The 15087-nt window shown below is 37.0% G+C and overlaps 1 protein-coding gene across 4 annotated transcripts in view; it reads left to right on the forward strand.

Annotated features, from left to right (window-relative positions):
- Positions 1-15087, forward strand: part of COMMD10 (COMM domain containing 10) — a 101372-nt gene that overhangs the window by 14272 nt on the left and 72013 nt on the right. For all 4 annotated transcript variants that reach the window (XM_059492385.1, XM_059492388.1, XM_059492387.1 and 1 more), the window contains exon 5: positions 8598-8708. In XM_059492385.1, the coding sequence (XP_059348368.1) occupies positions 8598-8708 (111 nt within the window). The remainder of the gene's footprint in view (positions 1-8597; positions 8709-15087) is intronic.

Below are 15087 nucleotides of genomic sequence, written 5' to 3' on the forward strand. Positions count from 1 at the left end.
GGAATATTTTGTCTTCCTTGCAGGAACTAAGCATGGCAGTTACTCTTTCAAGAATTAAACTGAGTGAAAGGGTAGCTTATACTCATTTTCTTCAAGGTTATTTGCTTAGAACAAGCAAAAAAAATATAAGTGAAAGAACTGCATTAGAAAATTTCTTTCATTGTGGAGTATTTATTTCCTCAAAATATTTTGTTGAGTGGAAAACATTTTAAAATGTTTTGTTGTCAGTGTGATACATACTACTGTAATAATAGGAGAAAAAGATTTTCTGAAGATGTCTTTCATATCCCATTGTCTCTTCACTGTTCATAATAGTTCCAATTAGAATAGTATTGTTGGCTTAAATTTCATAACACCTCTTTCAATTATTCCAGGAAATGTTTCATTTTTCAAGTTGGACTATTCCTCTGAAGTTAGAGGGAAAAATCACTGAAGTGAATGAGTTGATATCTGAGATAAAATGATGAAATTCTGATTTCATTTGTTAAAATGAGATGTAATTTCTCTCCTTTTGTAATTGTTTTTGGGACATTATAGTCCCTTGCTAAGGTACATTGGGCAAAGACATTAAGTTGTTAATTTTCCCCATTACTGCAAGCAGCACAATTATGTAGTGCACTTTTTCAGTTTGTCAGGTTTCATTTTTAAGGTATAGTTTTTGCTCACACTGGGGCTATTAAAGGATAATTCATTTTTTCTTCTACTTCCTCAAGAATAGGCTGAAGGTTGGGTTTTCATCTCGCTTTCATGCAGTCTTTGACAGTGTTAGTTACTTATTCTTAACACTAAAATAGTAGGCGTTTAAACTTTGCAATCTTAATATGTCAATATTTACTTTTAACTATGAATTAAGGTAGCCTGTTCAGTAGGGAGCCTTGATGTGGTGAAGCTGAACTTACCTCCAGAGTAGCTGCTGTGTGTAAGCTGAAGATACACCACATTTAGTAGAAATAGATGAGGAGAGTGTAACTTTGAAAAATACCGCTGTGCTCTTGTGCATTATTATGGTGTTTTTAATAGAAAGAGCTTCAAGCGTGTCAATTTCTTTCTCAGGCTATGAAAAGCTTAATCTGATGTTCAGTAACACCGAAGTTATTACAAATACCAAATCATCTTGAACTAAATGGTTTCTCAAAATAAGGATTAAATTATTTGTAAATAAATGGGTGAATCTATATACCAGTGGAGCATGACACTAATTTCTGTACTGCTGTAACTGACCTACTTTGTCTGCAGTAGTTCATTAGGCTTGAGACTAATGGAAGACTCTTTTCTGTGGTACCTGCAAAAAAAATGAGCCAGTAAGAAGTTATTGGCATTCTGTTTCCTTTATGCAATTTTTAAAAATCTCAGAAGAAATGAAGTCAATTTCACTACTTTGGCATATCCTCAAATTAATCAGACTGCCTGAGAATGGAAGTAACTATAGATGCACTTAAACTACCCTGAAGTCAGTATTTGAGTATGGATGTAAAGTCAGGAGACGTGGACATTATTTCCTGACTATGCAAGTCTGCAGAAGCATTCTGTGCCATAAAAAGCTGCTGGCAACCAAGAACAGGGGTGTTCATGTTAATCAAGTCTTTCAGCCCCACCAGTACCAGGAGGGGATGACCCCTCAAGGAGAGCATACAGAAGAGCTGGAGAAGAACTTTTTACACAGGCATGTAGTGATAGAATGAAGGGAAGTGGCTAAAAACTGAGGAAAAGGGCAGGTTTAGTTTAGATGTTAGGAAGAAATTCTTTACTCTGAGGGTAGTGAGGCACAGCAACATGTGGCCCAGAGGAGCTGTGGAAGCCCCATCACTGGAAGTGTTTGAGGCCAGGCTGGATTTGGCTCTGCATAACTGGTCTAGTGGAAGATGTCCATGTGTGTGGAGGAGAGGGGAGTTGGAACTAGATGATTTTTAAGATTCCTTCCAACACAAATTGTTCTATGATTAGAAGCACTTAGCTTTCTGCCAAGATTTGAATTTGCAGAAGGAATGGTAGGACTTATTTTCATTTGTGTTCATATTACTGGCTTACAATTCTGACTGGGCTATAAGCTCGGTTTGCTTTAAAATTCTCCTCAGTCATGTTAGAAGGCTTTAGCAGTTCCTTAGCAACTTTGTGGTAATGAAAATATTTTGCTACCTAAGAAGGCACATGTTGGGCAGATTTTTGCTTTAAAAAAGTTCAAGCGGACAAACTAAACTGTAGCCCATTGACTGTGGAAGAAATACTGAATTGAAATAATACTGTTGAAAAACTGCATGATACAGCTGGTCTTCAAAGATTACTATTATATGGTAGTGTTCCCACTTTTATTGACCAATTACCTTTAGGCTATAAAACATTTGTTGTGGTACTAGTAGTAGACTTCTACAAATTGGATATGTTAGTTTGCCTATGCTATATGTTCCTTTCCCATCCCGGGCTTTCATAACCTTTTTTCCTTCATAAGCATAAAACCACAGGACACTTGCTGCCAGTTTAGAGTTGCTTCTGCATTCTCTCCCCACCAGGCTTGTTAAGCAGTACAGCGCGGAATTGTGATTTTCTCCCTTTTTGGGTTTTAAGATGAAACACTGGTTTTGAGCATTCTTCTTGGTCTTTGCTAACTGCTAATCAGCATTTATTGCTCTGCCGGGAGAAATGCTCCTGATCATTTGCTTGCCAGAAAGGTTAATACTGGATATGACAGGACCTTTATACCATTTTCCTGTAGGCAGGTTATCTGTAGTGGATTGTTAAGTAACATTTAACCTGTAGCACTGAATAATTGTCCACATATTTTGAATCAAGCATGTTTTCTGAATATAACATTTTTATTCTATTTAGTGAAAGTTAGGTGTTCTGAAAGCAGCAAATCTTGCCAAGAAAAGGGTGAGCAAGAACTTGAGCAAAAAAGTTAGATCTTCATAACAGGTTAAATTTGATCTGTAAAGTAATTGGCTGTTTCATAACATTCTAAATGCCTGGTGGTTATAAAAATCTGAGTGCTGTTGATTTTGTGTGTCCAAGCAGTATTTCTCTAGTGTGGTTCTTGCAGGTTCATTGCTGTGTTGAGCAAGTCATCGTTGCTCTTACTTTCCATGAGTCTGTGCTTAAAGCGCTTTCTAAGGGACAGACAGGTGCCAGATCATGTATGAGAAACAGGAGTTTGCGTGGTATTAGGGCATCCTGCTGGCACTGTGGTGAGAAGTAAGCTGCCACATCTGAGTGGCAGAGAGCCATATAAAATACTGGTTTTCTGTAGTTTCTGTAATGAAATGTTACAGCCCTTCCAGAGTCAGATAATTACGTGTTTCTCTGGGTCTGGATTGAAGGCACTTGAGACAGTAGTTAATGTTCTGATTCAGGTGTTTATTATTTCTTATCAGTAAAACAGTCTCACAACCATGAGTTCGGCAGTTTTTCATTAGAGGGCACAAAATGGCTAACAGTCTCTTGTTACAAGGTCTTTTAAGACTAAACTATCCAATTAAGAATTGACACCTAGATTATTTTCCCTTTTAACCCAATAACTGATCTCAGAGAGCCCCACTGCAGACTTTTCTGCCCAGGCACCCAAACCCAAGAAGAAGGAAGAAGAAGCATGAAGAAGAAACCCTGGACAGCACCCGTGCCCTCCATCTTGCTTCCATCCACAACATAACTAAAAAATCCCCAAACCTAAATTTCTCACCAAGTGATACACCTACACCACTCTCTATATCTATTTCACACTTTTGTGGATTCTAGTCTATCTTAAAGTCTAGGAAACTTTTTCCATGAATGAGGGTCAAAGTCAGTGCTCCCCTGGGGGTCAGGACACTGCAGAGCAGACAGAGAAATATTCCTGGTGCCCTGGGTTTCCACAGGTAACTTACATGAAAATTGAAGTTTTCTTCTTTAAAATTAAAGCAAACTTCCAGTCTTTATGAGTGTGGAGACAGACAGGAGGTGTGATCTCAGTTTATCAGCCAAGACCAATGGAAAAATATCCTCTTTTCCTGCTCTGGTACTGACTGAGTATTTAAGGCCCTTTTTTCTGTTGTCCTTTAAAAATACTGGACCCTGCTCCAGACGTTTGGCTGAAGTTGGAGGTATTAGGTAAGAAATTTTAGGTGAATACATATTTTCTGAAATTCTGTTCTACTTCATTGTCCCTGTTTCACAATACTTCCCCTTATTTTGTTCCTTCAAATTAGGCCCTTGCCAACCATTTTTTAGTGTCAGTTTCTTGTTCACTTGGGCTCTGTTCTTGCTCTTTCAGGTTGAAGTCCTGCAACATGCTCATTATTGACATTTGTTCTGCTTTCCTTCTCAAAGTTGTAGTCCTTCGTTTTGAGTCTGACAGCCTCGTTCTTGTATAGTTGAGATGATTAGACTGAAGTTCCTTGCCAAAGAAAATGTATTTCATTTGTCGTTGAAGAGTGTAAAATAAATATATCTGTGTAGTTGAGAGAAGTATTTTTGACAACTAATATAGAAACTTGTCCTATTTGACAGACTTCTTGAATTTTTTCTCAGTTTAAATTTAATTTGTAATAATATTTATGGGCAGCAAAAAGTGGAAGTAAGGAACTGTGGTGAAGATATACTGGGAAGAGACAATGAAGTATGCCAAAACACAATGGGTTGTAAGAGAAATGGTGGATTTTATGGGTGTTAATTTTGACTGTGTGAACCTTGATTTAACTGGATGGTGCTTGAGGTTTATGTCAGCTGTAAAGGCTGCCTTGACATTTAATGCACTGGGCTTTTTCAAGAGAGTGACTTTCACCCAATTGTTTTGCCATAGTTATATTAGATGGGTGATGATCTTATCTTACTGTGTAAAATGCTATGGTCTACTATTTAGCATGTCTGCTGGATAGGGCTTGAGTTGGAAAATCCAGTGTTTTACACCGGAAGAAAATTACTGTGGCCATCATGGACAGACCAGGTGATGTTTATGTACCTTTAAAGGTACTGCTCATCTTCAGTTGAAGGGTCAGATCTTCTTATCATAGGGGAACTAGCTGCTTTCTGGTGTGGATCTGCCCTGGGACAGCTGTGGGTGGCCGCTGAGAAGCACTGTGGGTGGGGGAGTACAGAGCTGGTTCAACGTGCAATGACACCTTACCTCTTCTGCAGCCGGTGCAGAGTGAGTGCTGGAAGGGAGAGGTGCTTAAGTTCTCCCGTGTCTGTGAGTCCCTACTGCCATGGTAATCTCTTCAGAAGCCTGAATGAAACAAAATGGACAGAACAACTGAGGATTTACAGGGGTTGTTGAAAGCTTCCTCATATCTTTGTTGCCCTGACTTATTTGCCAGAGAGTTCATAAAACAGGTCTGAAACATTTTCATGTGTTCTTACTATTGGTTTGGCTTATTTCTTACATTTATTTCCCTTTCTTTTTTCCAGCTTGAACCTGTTTACTTTTTGTTGTATTTTTTTCCTAAACATATCCTTGAAGTTAAATAAGTGCCAGAGACATCAGTGGGAATTTACAGCAATAAACAGTATATTTTCAACAGTGTTTAGTGTTGCAGTGACAAGGTAGCTTGCATATTTCTAACCTGCTGATAAGAAATTGTGAGAAGGAGGTCTACACTAGCTAAAAACACGGCTTTGTTTTCATGCTAGGCATGGAGAAATACTTCTCCTCTGCCCCAGTAAGTGCTTTTCAGTTAGTATATCACAGATTCTGGCACTGTTCTTCCATCATTCTTTTTTCTGTAACAAGTTTTATACCAGAAGTAAAAATAATTTTATAGTCCTTTCATATTTGAAAAAAAATGCCCTAAAGTATGTACCACCTTGTGACTAACAAATACTTTGCCTTGATATAAATGCTATGCAGAAATGTGTCACTACTCTCAAAAGGTTAATTAACATTGTAAGATGTCGAATGTCTTCTAAGTAAACGAACACAACCATTGCCAGATACATGTTGCATTTTTCTTTCAAGAAAATGGACCATTTTGATGCCTCAGGCAGCATGCTATTTATTCATTAAAATTTATTCTCATAGAAGTATATCTAAAACAGAAAACAATCATGACTCATACAGGAAAACAATGTAATTTTTAAGGTAAAGCAATATAAAACAAGAGTTACAGCTGCTCCTCAGCTATAAACTCAGGCCGGTCTGCTGCCACATGTATTGTCTTTGTTCTGAGCACTCTAGAGTATTCTGGGATAGATGTGTATTAGAAGTGAAATAGAAAACACAAACTTAATTTTTTTATTTTTGGTGGTTTGTTCTTCAGTCTACTCAGAGTATACAGTATTTAACAGCTTCAGAAAAGTCTTAAAGTCAGACTTCTGTATATTGTATATTGTTTTTGTCTCTGGTGGCATTGTCTTATGATCCTGGGTAAGCTGCTATCCTGTCTAAGGCTTGGTTTCTGTACTAGAGTAATAAACTCTTTAAGTAGCTGATAGAAAGTCCTTTCTAACATAAGGAGCAGAGGGCTTGAACCACAGTGACTGTAGTATGAAGAGCTGTCACATTCCAGAGCTTGATGTCTCTGGTTTTGTCCCTAGTGATTAGCTGTTCTGTCAATAGGTTGTTTATGTTACCAGTTGCCTGCTTTGGCCTCCTTCCACGCCCGTAACCCATAACTTAGGATCTGAGTCCCTTTTCTGTTGACCATTATCAATTTTCTTAACTGAACTATACTTTTTTTTCTTGATAAAAACCGAAAAGTTATTTAGTTTGTTTTTTTTTATTTTTAAGGTACTATCTTTATACTCCTGAAAGAGTCAATTTCTTAATTTCATTGAAGTTTGTGGAGAGAAAAATGTTTTCTAGTTCTGTCGTTCTGGTATAATTTCCTGGAAAATAGGGGCTAGCACAGGGACTTGGCAGAGTTGTCCATTGGTGTGATTGACTTGAGCATTTACACAGAATCCACTCTAGATTGTTCTGTACTTTTGGGTGGGATGGGTCATGCACTATTATTTTCACTATCCAAGATGTAATCAAATTAGAGAAAATCAAAATCAAAGCAGAATTATGGTTAAAAATTCATCTGCTTTTATAAGTTATGTAACTTTTCTTTAAAACATCTTCTAATTCATAGGCTGCGAGCCTACTGTTATTAAAGCTATGCTCAAAATGAAGTGGACTGGACTTGGAACATCTTCTCTGAGTCCCTTTATGTGGTCTGCACGCTTTCATGGATTTTATTTAATGTAAACTTCCTTATTTTAATGACAAATTGAAGCTTGAATGGTTGCATTGCTTGCAGAGCAGCTGCCAGACTTCAGGCTGACCTGCTGGCATTCTTCCTGCTGCTCTGTTCCTATAGCTGTGCACAGAGTCAGTCTGAGGTGGTGTCTTTCCCTTAGCTGTGGTCTTGACTGACCTCCCTAACAATCTTGTACTGGCCTTGGTGGTTTAGATACATCATGATACACAGTTTTCCTCCTGGTATGTGTAGATATGTGGTGGCCAGTGTTTGTTACATAGTTCTGCTATTCATCCTGCATACAGGATATAAATAATATAAATAAATACAGTATAAAGTACATTAGTTTGTAAGTGTAAATCGTATAGCTGCAAGAAATTTTCGAAGCTCTGTCCGTGAGCTGTGTCCATGGGAGGAGCTTTTACCACCCTTTCCTATCTTTCATCTAGACATTACTGACACTGTAGGATGCAGGGCATGTATTGCTGTTCGCAGTACAAGGCCTTTGGCATGGCTTTATTCTGTTAATGATTTTAGCTGAATTTAGCTATTAGATTGGTGAGAGATTAATGAAGATGTGGCACTATTTCACTTTTCCAAATCAGCTACAATATTTACTAGAAGAGGGGAGACCCTAGATTAAAAAGAATTTGTAAATGATCACATTAAAATTTGTAAATTTACATGTTATAAAGAATGTGTAAATTATTTTGGCAGATAGTAAGGCTTTGTATTTCCACTTCTTATTATTCACTAAGGCCAGGAAGATAATTTTGTGGAAGCTTTGTAGTTCTGTTGTTGTGTACTTCATTTGTGCATGAGCTGTACTTTAATAATGCTTGAATTTAACTTCATAGGAAAAAGGAATTTGAACAGTATTAAAAAAAAAAACTCTATTAAAAATTCTATTGCTCACATGCTTACCTGGGTTTTGTCCTTTCAGCATTAATGATTCAAAAAGCAAAATTATTTTTGTCGTTAAGATCTGAATATGGTACTACACACATGAGTAGATCTGTGAATTAAGAAATCACCATTTTTAGGTTGTTTACTATTTACTGAAAGTAAACAACTTAACTTTTTCCTGAAAGCAAAATAAATATGAAATTGAATCTGTAACTTTGCTGATAAACTTCCACAAGAAGAGGAAGCTACTGGATTTTGGATCTGTAGTTGTGTTCTATGGATTGGGTCCATCAGATCTGAGACACAGGAATTTGCTCTATTTGAGTGGTAGTGGTTTGAATGGTAATTTTGATAAGAAAAAAGTACATCTGTCCTGGAGTCCAAGATAATTTGAGGGAAATTGTATACAAATATTACGCATTGTATACAAATGTTTAATGTTTGTAGAATGTGACACTTTGTTCACTGACAGACCACTGGCAGGCCTGAGGATTGAGATCAGTGCTTCTGTACCATCTGACTGTCGTCTAAACTTGTGTTTTGTAGCTTGAAACAGTTGGATGGCAGCTTAATCTTCAAATGGCGGAATCCATGCAAGCAAAGCTGAAGTCTCCTCAAGCTGTGCTAGAGCTGGGAGTGAGCAATGAAGATTCAAAGGTAAGAAATATAAGTCAGCAGAGCTGGAATGAGTTGTCATGGTGACCTTATGTTGAAGTTCTATTAAAGGCATCCTTTGGAACTCTTAATTGTTGTTATTCTTGTTATTATTTTCATTTTTGTATTTCATATAAGTTATAATAAACTCTTGGAATTGTGAAATACTGATATAGTAGCATAAATATGCAGCAGACTGAGAGCTGTGTTACCAGCCCTCTGGGTATAGGGAATATGGTTATTTTAGGTCTCCAAAGTTTTTGTAGATAATTTATTTTTATCACATAGCATGTGACTGTAGTTCTTATGCTTTTAATACATAGCAGGTTGCAGCCTTCTACCATGTGTGTAGTTATGTAAGACATTGCTCATCACTTGCAACTTTTCTGTGCTTTTGATGTATATATGTGAATGATGACACTATGTGAGGCCACAGAAACCAGTATTTGGAGATTTTAAGGTAGAGTCTTAAGTTCAATGATTTTAGTGAGTTAGTGGCATATCAGAATCTAAACTCAGTAAAGAAGATAATTTTTTATTCATAAAATCTGTCTCTGGTTAGCCGGCATGTTTCAAATTAGACACGTGATTTGCTTTTAACCTTGTCTTGCTAACAGAAATTGAAATTTATTTCTGTGGTGTTTGTCAGAATGTTTACCTATGTCAGAACGTTTACTTATGAAAAATCCAGTATAAGGAGTTTGAGGGGAGAAATCAGACCTCAGTGCTGCTTTAGCATTGCACTTAATTCAGTAATTTTACTAATGAGAATGGAGTTTCTGATTTATGGTGAAATATGGTGAAAGCTTAAGTTTGTGCTTCTCACTAAGACTTGCAGCAGTTGTATTTTTTTCAGCAGTTCATTGCTGCAGATACAGGATCTGGACAAAATTTTATACCCAAGCTACATTGGTGAGCATTGAATACTGATTCAGTTCTTGTGGCAAAACTATTAAAAATTACAGACAGAAAAATGTCACTTTCATGTCAGATAGAAAGTTCTGTTTCTTGTACAAACAGAATTCATGTACTGGACTTTTTCTACTGTTTCCTCTCTTACTTCTTTTTGTGGATATGTTTGGATACCAGGATCAGAATTACTTTGATATAATTACAAGCCTAGAATAAACTATGGTGGGCATTTAGATGAAACAATGCAACAAGAAAACTGATGGTCTCACAGTACAGACATTAAAATTTAAAAATCTGGGTTGGTGTGAAGATCACTGCAGGATTACTTCCTAGTACATAGATTGACTAATATTTGCTTAGTGCTGGTAATTTTTCTGCTGTATCTTGCCTCTTTGTGGTCTCTTGGTGCATTAAGTATTGTATCTGAAAATTGTAGCTACTGGATACCTCTTCTTTTCCTCTATGAAATTGTGTGTGCCTTTTGTGCAGAAATGTGGTGTAAATTTAAAATCTATATTCTTAATGATTGGATTATTTTTTAATTTTTTTTTCATAATTCATGGATGTAATGACTTGATTTTTTTTCAGGAAAGACACAAAATGCTGTTACAGAGGAGCTTTTATGGTCTGGCTCATTAGGGGGCAGTAGTGCTCTTTGTCGCCCTGGTTCCTTTTTTTTTTTTTTTTTTTTTTTTTTTTTTTTTTTTTTTTTTTTTTTTTTTTTTTTTTTGCGATAATACTCAGAATCAATTCTGAAATCAGTCATTGTGGGAAGTGTTTAAGTGTTTACATTTCTAATCTGTATATGACAATAGAAGTTTCTCTTGTGTATACAAAAAAAATAAAGCCTATTAATAAAAAAAAAATACTGAGCAAGGCAGATGAAATGGGCTATTATTTTCACTTTTGCTAACTTTAATTAATTATACCAATACATTTGTGTTCACTATAAATCACACTACTTGAAGAACATTTTAACTGTTCTTATTCAAGATGACATTTTAAATTAGTATTTAAATTATCTCTTCAGGAAAGATAATCATAAAACCTGTGGCTATATGGATGTTAATTGTGTGTTGAGAAATAAAAAGAAATCTGGTATATGCTGTATAAATATTTATAGAGTACATTTTGTCAGCTTCAGATGTAATGCAGAGTCCCAGAGGAATAAATCCATCGTAATGCAAAAGTAGGATGTTCTTTATTTCTTTCAGGTGGTTCAAGCTGCTAGTGACATTTGCATTTCCCAGGAAATAAACTGTTTGTGACTAGCAAGAGTTGTGATCGGAGCTCATGATTTTTGTTAAACTGTTTTTACTGGGTTTTGTTACAGATTTGCTGTTTGCGTATATTCAGGCACGGAATTGTGCTTGTGTTAGCCCCAGTGTGAGCAGGGGGGTGGATACTGTGGGCTGCCAGACACAGCCTTCCAGCCCAAGTTGTCCTGTGATCTAGACTGCTTTGGTTGCTGCTGATGTTTGGTATGAGAAAGAGAGAAAAGGAACTTCCAATTAAAAATCCAATTAACAGTGTTTTGTTATAATGATTAATTTTTTCAAATGTATAATTCATCTCAGAATCTGAGAGAAGTGAAATGTCAATGAACTAGACACATGAAACAAACTGGTATAATAGGAAACATATTTTTGATTTGCAAGATCTCTTTGCTTCCCTTATGATATTTTGATGAGTTTAGGTGGCATTTGAGAACTAATGTGTAACTTAGCAGCTGTGTATAAGGGTTTTTTTAAATCGTAAATTTGGTTTCAGATTTTTGGACTGTTGCTATCAACATGACAGTCTGGAGATTCTGTACAGGGTATCATTATTTTTATGGCTATAGGTTCAACTGACCAGTAGAAAGAGCACAGATTAACAATCCTGACAATTTTGATTGTTGTTAATTTGGATTTTTTGATTTGAAAACAAGGACTAATGCCAAAAACTGCTGTGTTTTTTTTAGTATTTCTTTCCTCCAGTAATCTATTTGGTAACTATTCACATAGACACACACTCTCACATTCCTTCCCACTGTTAATAGCGGTAATTCCTTAGGCTATCTAGTCCAGACTTTTTTAAACAACTGTGATAAATTTCTATAACCGTACGAGAAGCCACATAAATAAATAATATTGAAGTGTGTAGAATGATTGAAGGGCTTCGGAAATGTCTCACAATTGGTGCTGAATATCTTCACAGAGGAATATGGGAAGTAGGAGTGTGTTCTTAAAGAGATGTTGCTATTACTCATCATTAAAAAGATACAGTAAGGCACATTACTATATAAGGTATTTGTTACTGTGTATTTTCACACATTATCTGTAGTTACCATTTATGCTTGAAAATCGTTAGGATAAATAAATTATTCTTGCCCAGTGTTGTCTCTCGATAGTTATCCAATTTTCTTCTGTAAATCCGCTCCACAGATTTTATTAGATTCAGTTATCTAATTGCAATTTGTCCTATGGAAGGCTTTGCTCTTTTCTTGTTTTCCTTCTCCTAATTTAATCTGTGAATTTATTCTTAGCCATAAAGAACTTCTTGGGGGAGCTCTATTTTTCAGTATAAATACTATGTAGATATTCCTTGTGAAAAATCAATGTTTTGGTTCTTTTGTTCCTTCTTTATAGATGTATATAAAGAATTTTTACAGGATTTTGCCTGCTAATGCAAGACAAAAAGTAACTGATAATTTTGCTGGTTTGTTGAACCTGGTAGTGTAATACTTTTGGTAAAAGACAGATAATATTATCCTGATTTACTTTTATGTCCTTTTAAAAAATAATTTTCCCTAACATCATTATGGTTTAACAGGGGAATGTAACACATGAGAGACTGCAACAAATTAAGAGAGATGGGCAATCACTAACCAAATATATTTTAATCAGGACAAACGCCAGATTCTGCACCTGGGCTGGGGCAGCTCTGGGTATGTGGACAGACTGGAGAATGAGATGCTGAACAGCAGCTCTGTGAAAAGTGATGTGGGGGTTGATGGAAGTTGAATCTGAGCCAGCAGTGTCCTGGTAGCCAGGAGGGCCCAGTGTGTCCTGGAGAGCATCAGGGACAGCACGGCCAGCCGGGCAAGGGAGGGGACTGTCCCAGTCTGCTCTGCACTGGGACAGCCTCACCTGAGTGCTGGAGGCAGTTTTGAGTGCCACCATATAAAATAGATACTAATTTATTAGAGAATGCCCATGGGAGTGCAGCAAAGATGGTAAAGGGTCTGGAGGTGAAGTGATATGAGCTTCAGATGAGGTTGCTTGCTCTGTTCAGCCTGGAGAAGGAGAGAGTGAGGAGACATCTCATAGCAGTCCAGAGCTTCCTTGTGAGGGGAGAGGAGGGGCAGACACTGGTGTCTTTTCTGTGGTGACAGTGACAGAACCTGAGTGAACATTGTGAGGCTGTGTCAAGGGAGATTTTGGCTGGATATTAGTAAAAGGTTGTTCACCCAGGGGGTGTTTGGGCCCTGGAACAGGCTGCTTAGGGAAGTGGTCACAGCACCAAGCCTGACAGAGCTGAAGAAGCTTTTGGACAATGTTGTCGGGGACATGGTCTGACTCCTGGGGCTCTGAAGGGCCAGGAGTTGGAGTTGGACATTGATAACCCTTGTGGGCCACTTCCAGCTCAGAATATTCTATGATTCTAGGAAAATCAAACAGTAGCCTGATTACATTTGAAACTGAGGTGATACTACATATTCATCATTCCACTGAGTAAGTAGAAATCTAGAAATCTGGAATTGTTAAAATAATAGCATATTTGTTGGGCTTTTTTTCTCCTGTTTTTTACAGATTTTCTATCTATTTCCGGGCAGTGAACAAAATTTATACCTTTTTGCTCTGTTTACTTCAATAAGTACACCATTCTACTTTCTGAGTTTGCTATTGTGATTACTTTTCCCATCTGTTACAAAAAAAACCCAAAGCAAAGTAAATGAGAAATCTTCTATCAGAGCTACATCAGTTACTTAATTCACACTATACATTCTCTGCAGCCTGCATGGCATGCAGGCAGGAGCTGCACATTGATCAATGTGTAAGGAAGTATGGTGGTACTTCCCTTTCCACCTCAGTTTAGCCCTTTGTTTTTCTCTGAAAAGAATTTATGTTTGTGGAGTGGCACAACAGTGGGAGTTGGTGGATGCTAGTAATATTATCCCACTTCTGAGACGTAGGAGGTGGCAGCGTTGAGCATGTTCTGCCTTTATTTGTCATGTCAGTCCTTGCCTTTGGGGATGATGCATTTATGTGATCTTTTTTTTGTTTTTTTCAAAATAAGAGGAGTAATTTTTATCTGTAGGGACTTCAAAAAAGAGGACACATGAAAGTAATAATGCTGAAAGAACTATGATGAGGTCCAAAAATGAAACAATTGCAAATTGCTTCCAACATTCATCAGTTCCCTCTCAACCACTTTCTTTTCTGATGAGAGCATCACCCCTTTCCTTCTCAGAGCGCAAGCAGCCTTGTATGTACACCCTGGAACTGAGCTTAGTTTTCACATCAAGAGTATTTGTAAGTCTCTAACAACTGGAAAAAGAAAGTAGGACAGGCCTTGGGTGAATGCAAAAATATTTAAGAATTAGATTGAGAGAAAAGGGTTTCTTCATTCCTATTCACAGGAGTTAACTGGGGACCTGGATAGCCTCAGACAGCACAGTCCTGGTTCAAGGTTTTTCTGTACTTCTGAACAGGCAGTGTTGCTGCTTTTGGCAAGGTGTACATCATTAAATGAGTTTTGTTCCAAGTATTAAACCCTAATAAATATTGCTGCTGTTAGGAAAGGAGAAAGTTCCCTAAGAGGAGGTTTCAGAATATGAGAAAGGTCCTCATATTTGTAGGAGTGGTAGTAAGAAAGACAGTATAATCTTGAGTGTAGGGAAAAACAGAGAAAAATGAGCCTGAAATTTATAACGTGATTATAACTTGATTCCAGCAGTCAAATTGCTACGGACAGATGACAGAAATTTAATTGCTCCACCATGAGTGACGGAAATTCTGCACTTACGATGAAGAGCAAATCCTGCATTAGACTGTTTGGTTTTGATCTGTCATAGCTATTACCTCTGATTAAATCCATTTAAATAGAGGAAAAAAATGAATCTGTGGCCTGGAATTTTTAAAATGCTGAGAGGTTTTTTTTTTCCTTAGCAGCATAGAAATGCTTGCCTGTGTAACCTATGTTCTGTAAGTTTGGAGTAGTTTGACAATTTTCTTAGTAACTATTTTTCACAGGGTGTGGCTCCAGGAGTATGCGCTCACGTCTGGCAATTCTACCGCAGAGTGTACTTAATTATCTGACCACATGTGTGATTTTACATTATTTAATTATCTAGCTTATAGTAAGGATCTCTTTTCAGTATACTTATATTTCTTTCATCTGGCTATATGCAAAATTTGTGAATACAGACTATATCACATAAATTTACAAACCCTGTAACTGGTTACATTCTCTACACATGCTCTGC

The sequence above is a fragment of the Ammospiza nelsoni genome, chromosome Z (genome assembly GCF_027579445.1).
Source record: "Ammospiza nelsoni isolate bAmmNel1 chromosome Z, bAmmNel1.pri, whole genome shotgun sequence".
NCBI lineage: Eukaryota > Metazoa > Chordata > Aves > Passeriformes > Passerellidae > Ammospiza > Ammospiza nelsoni.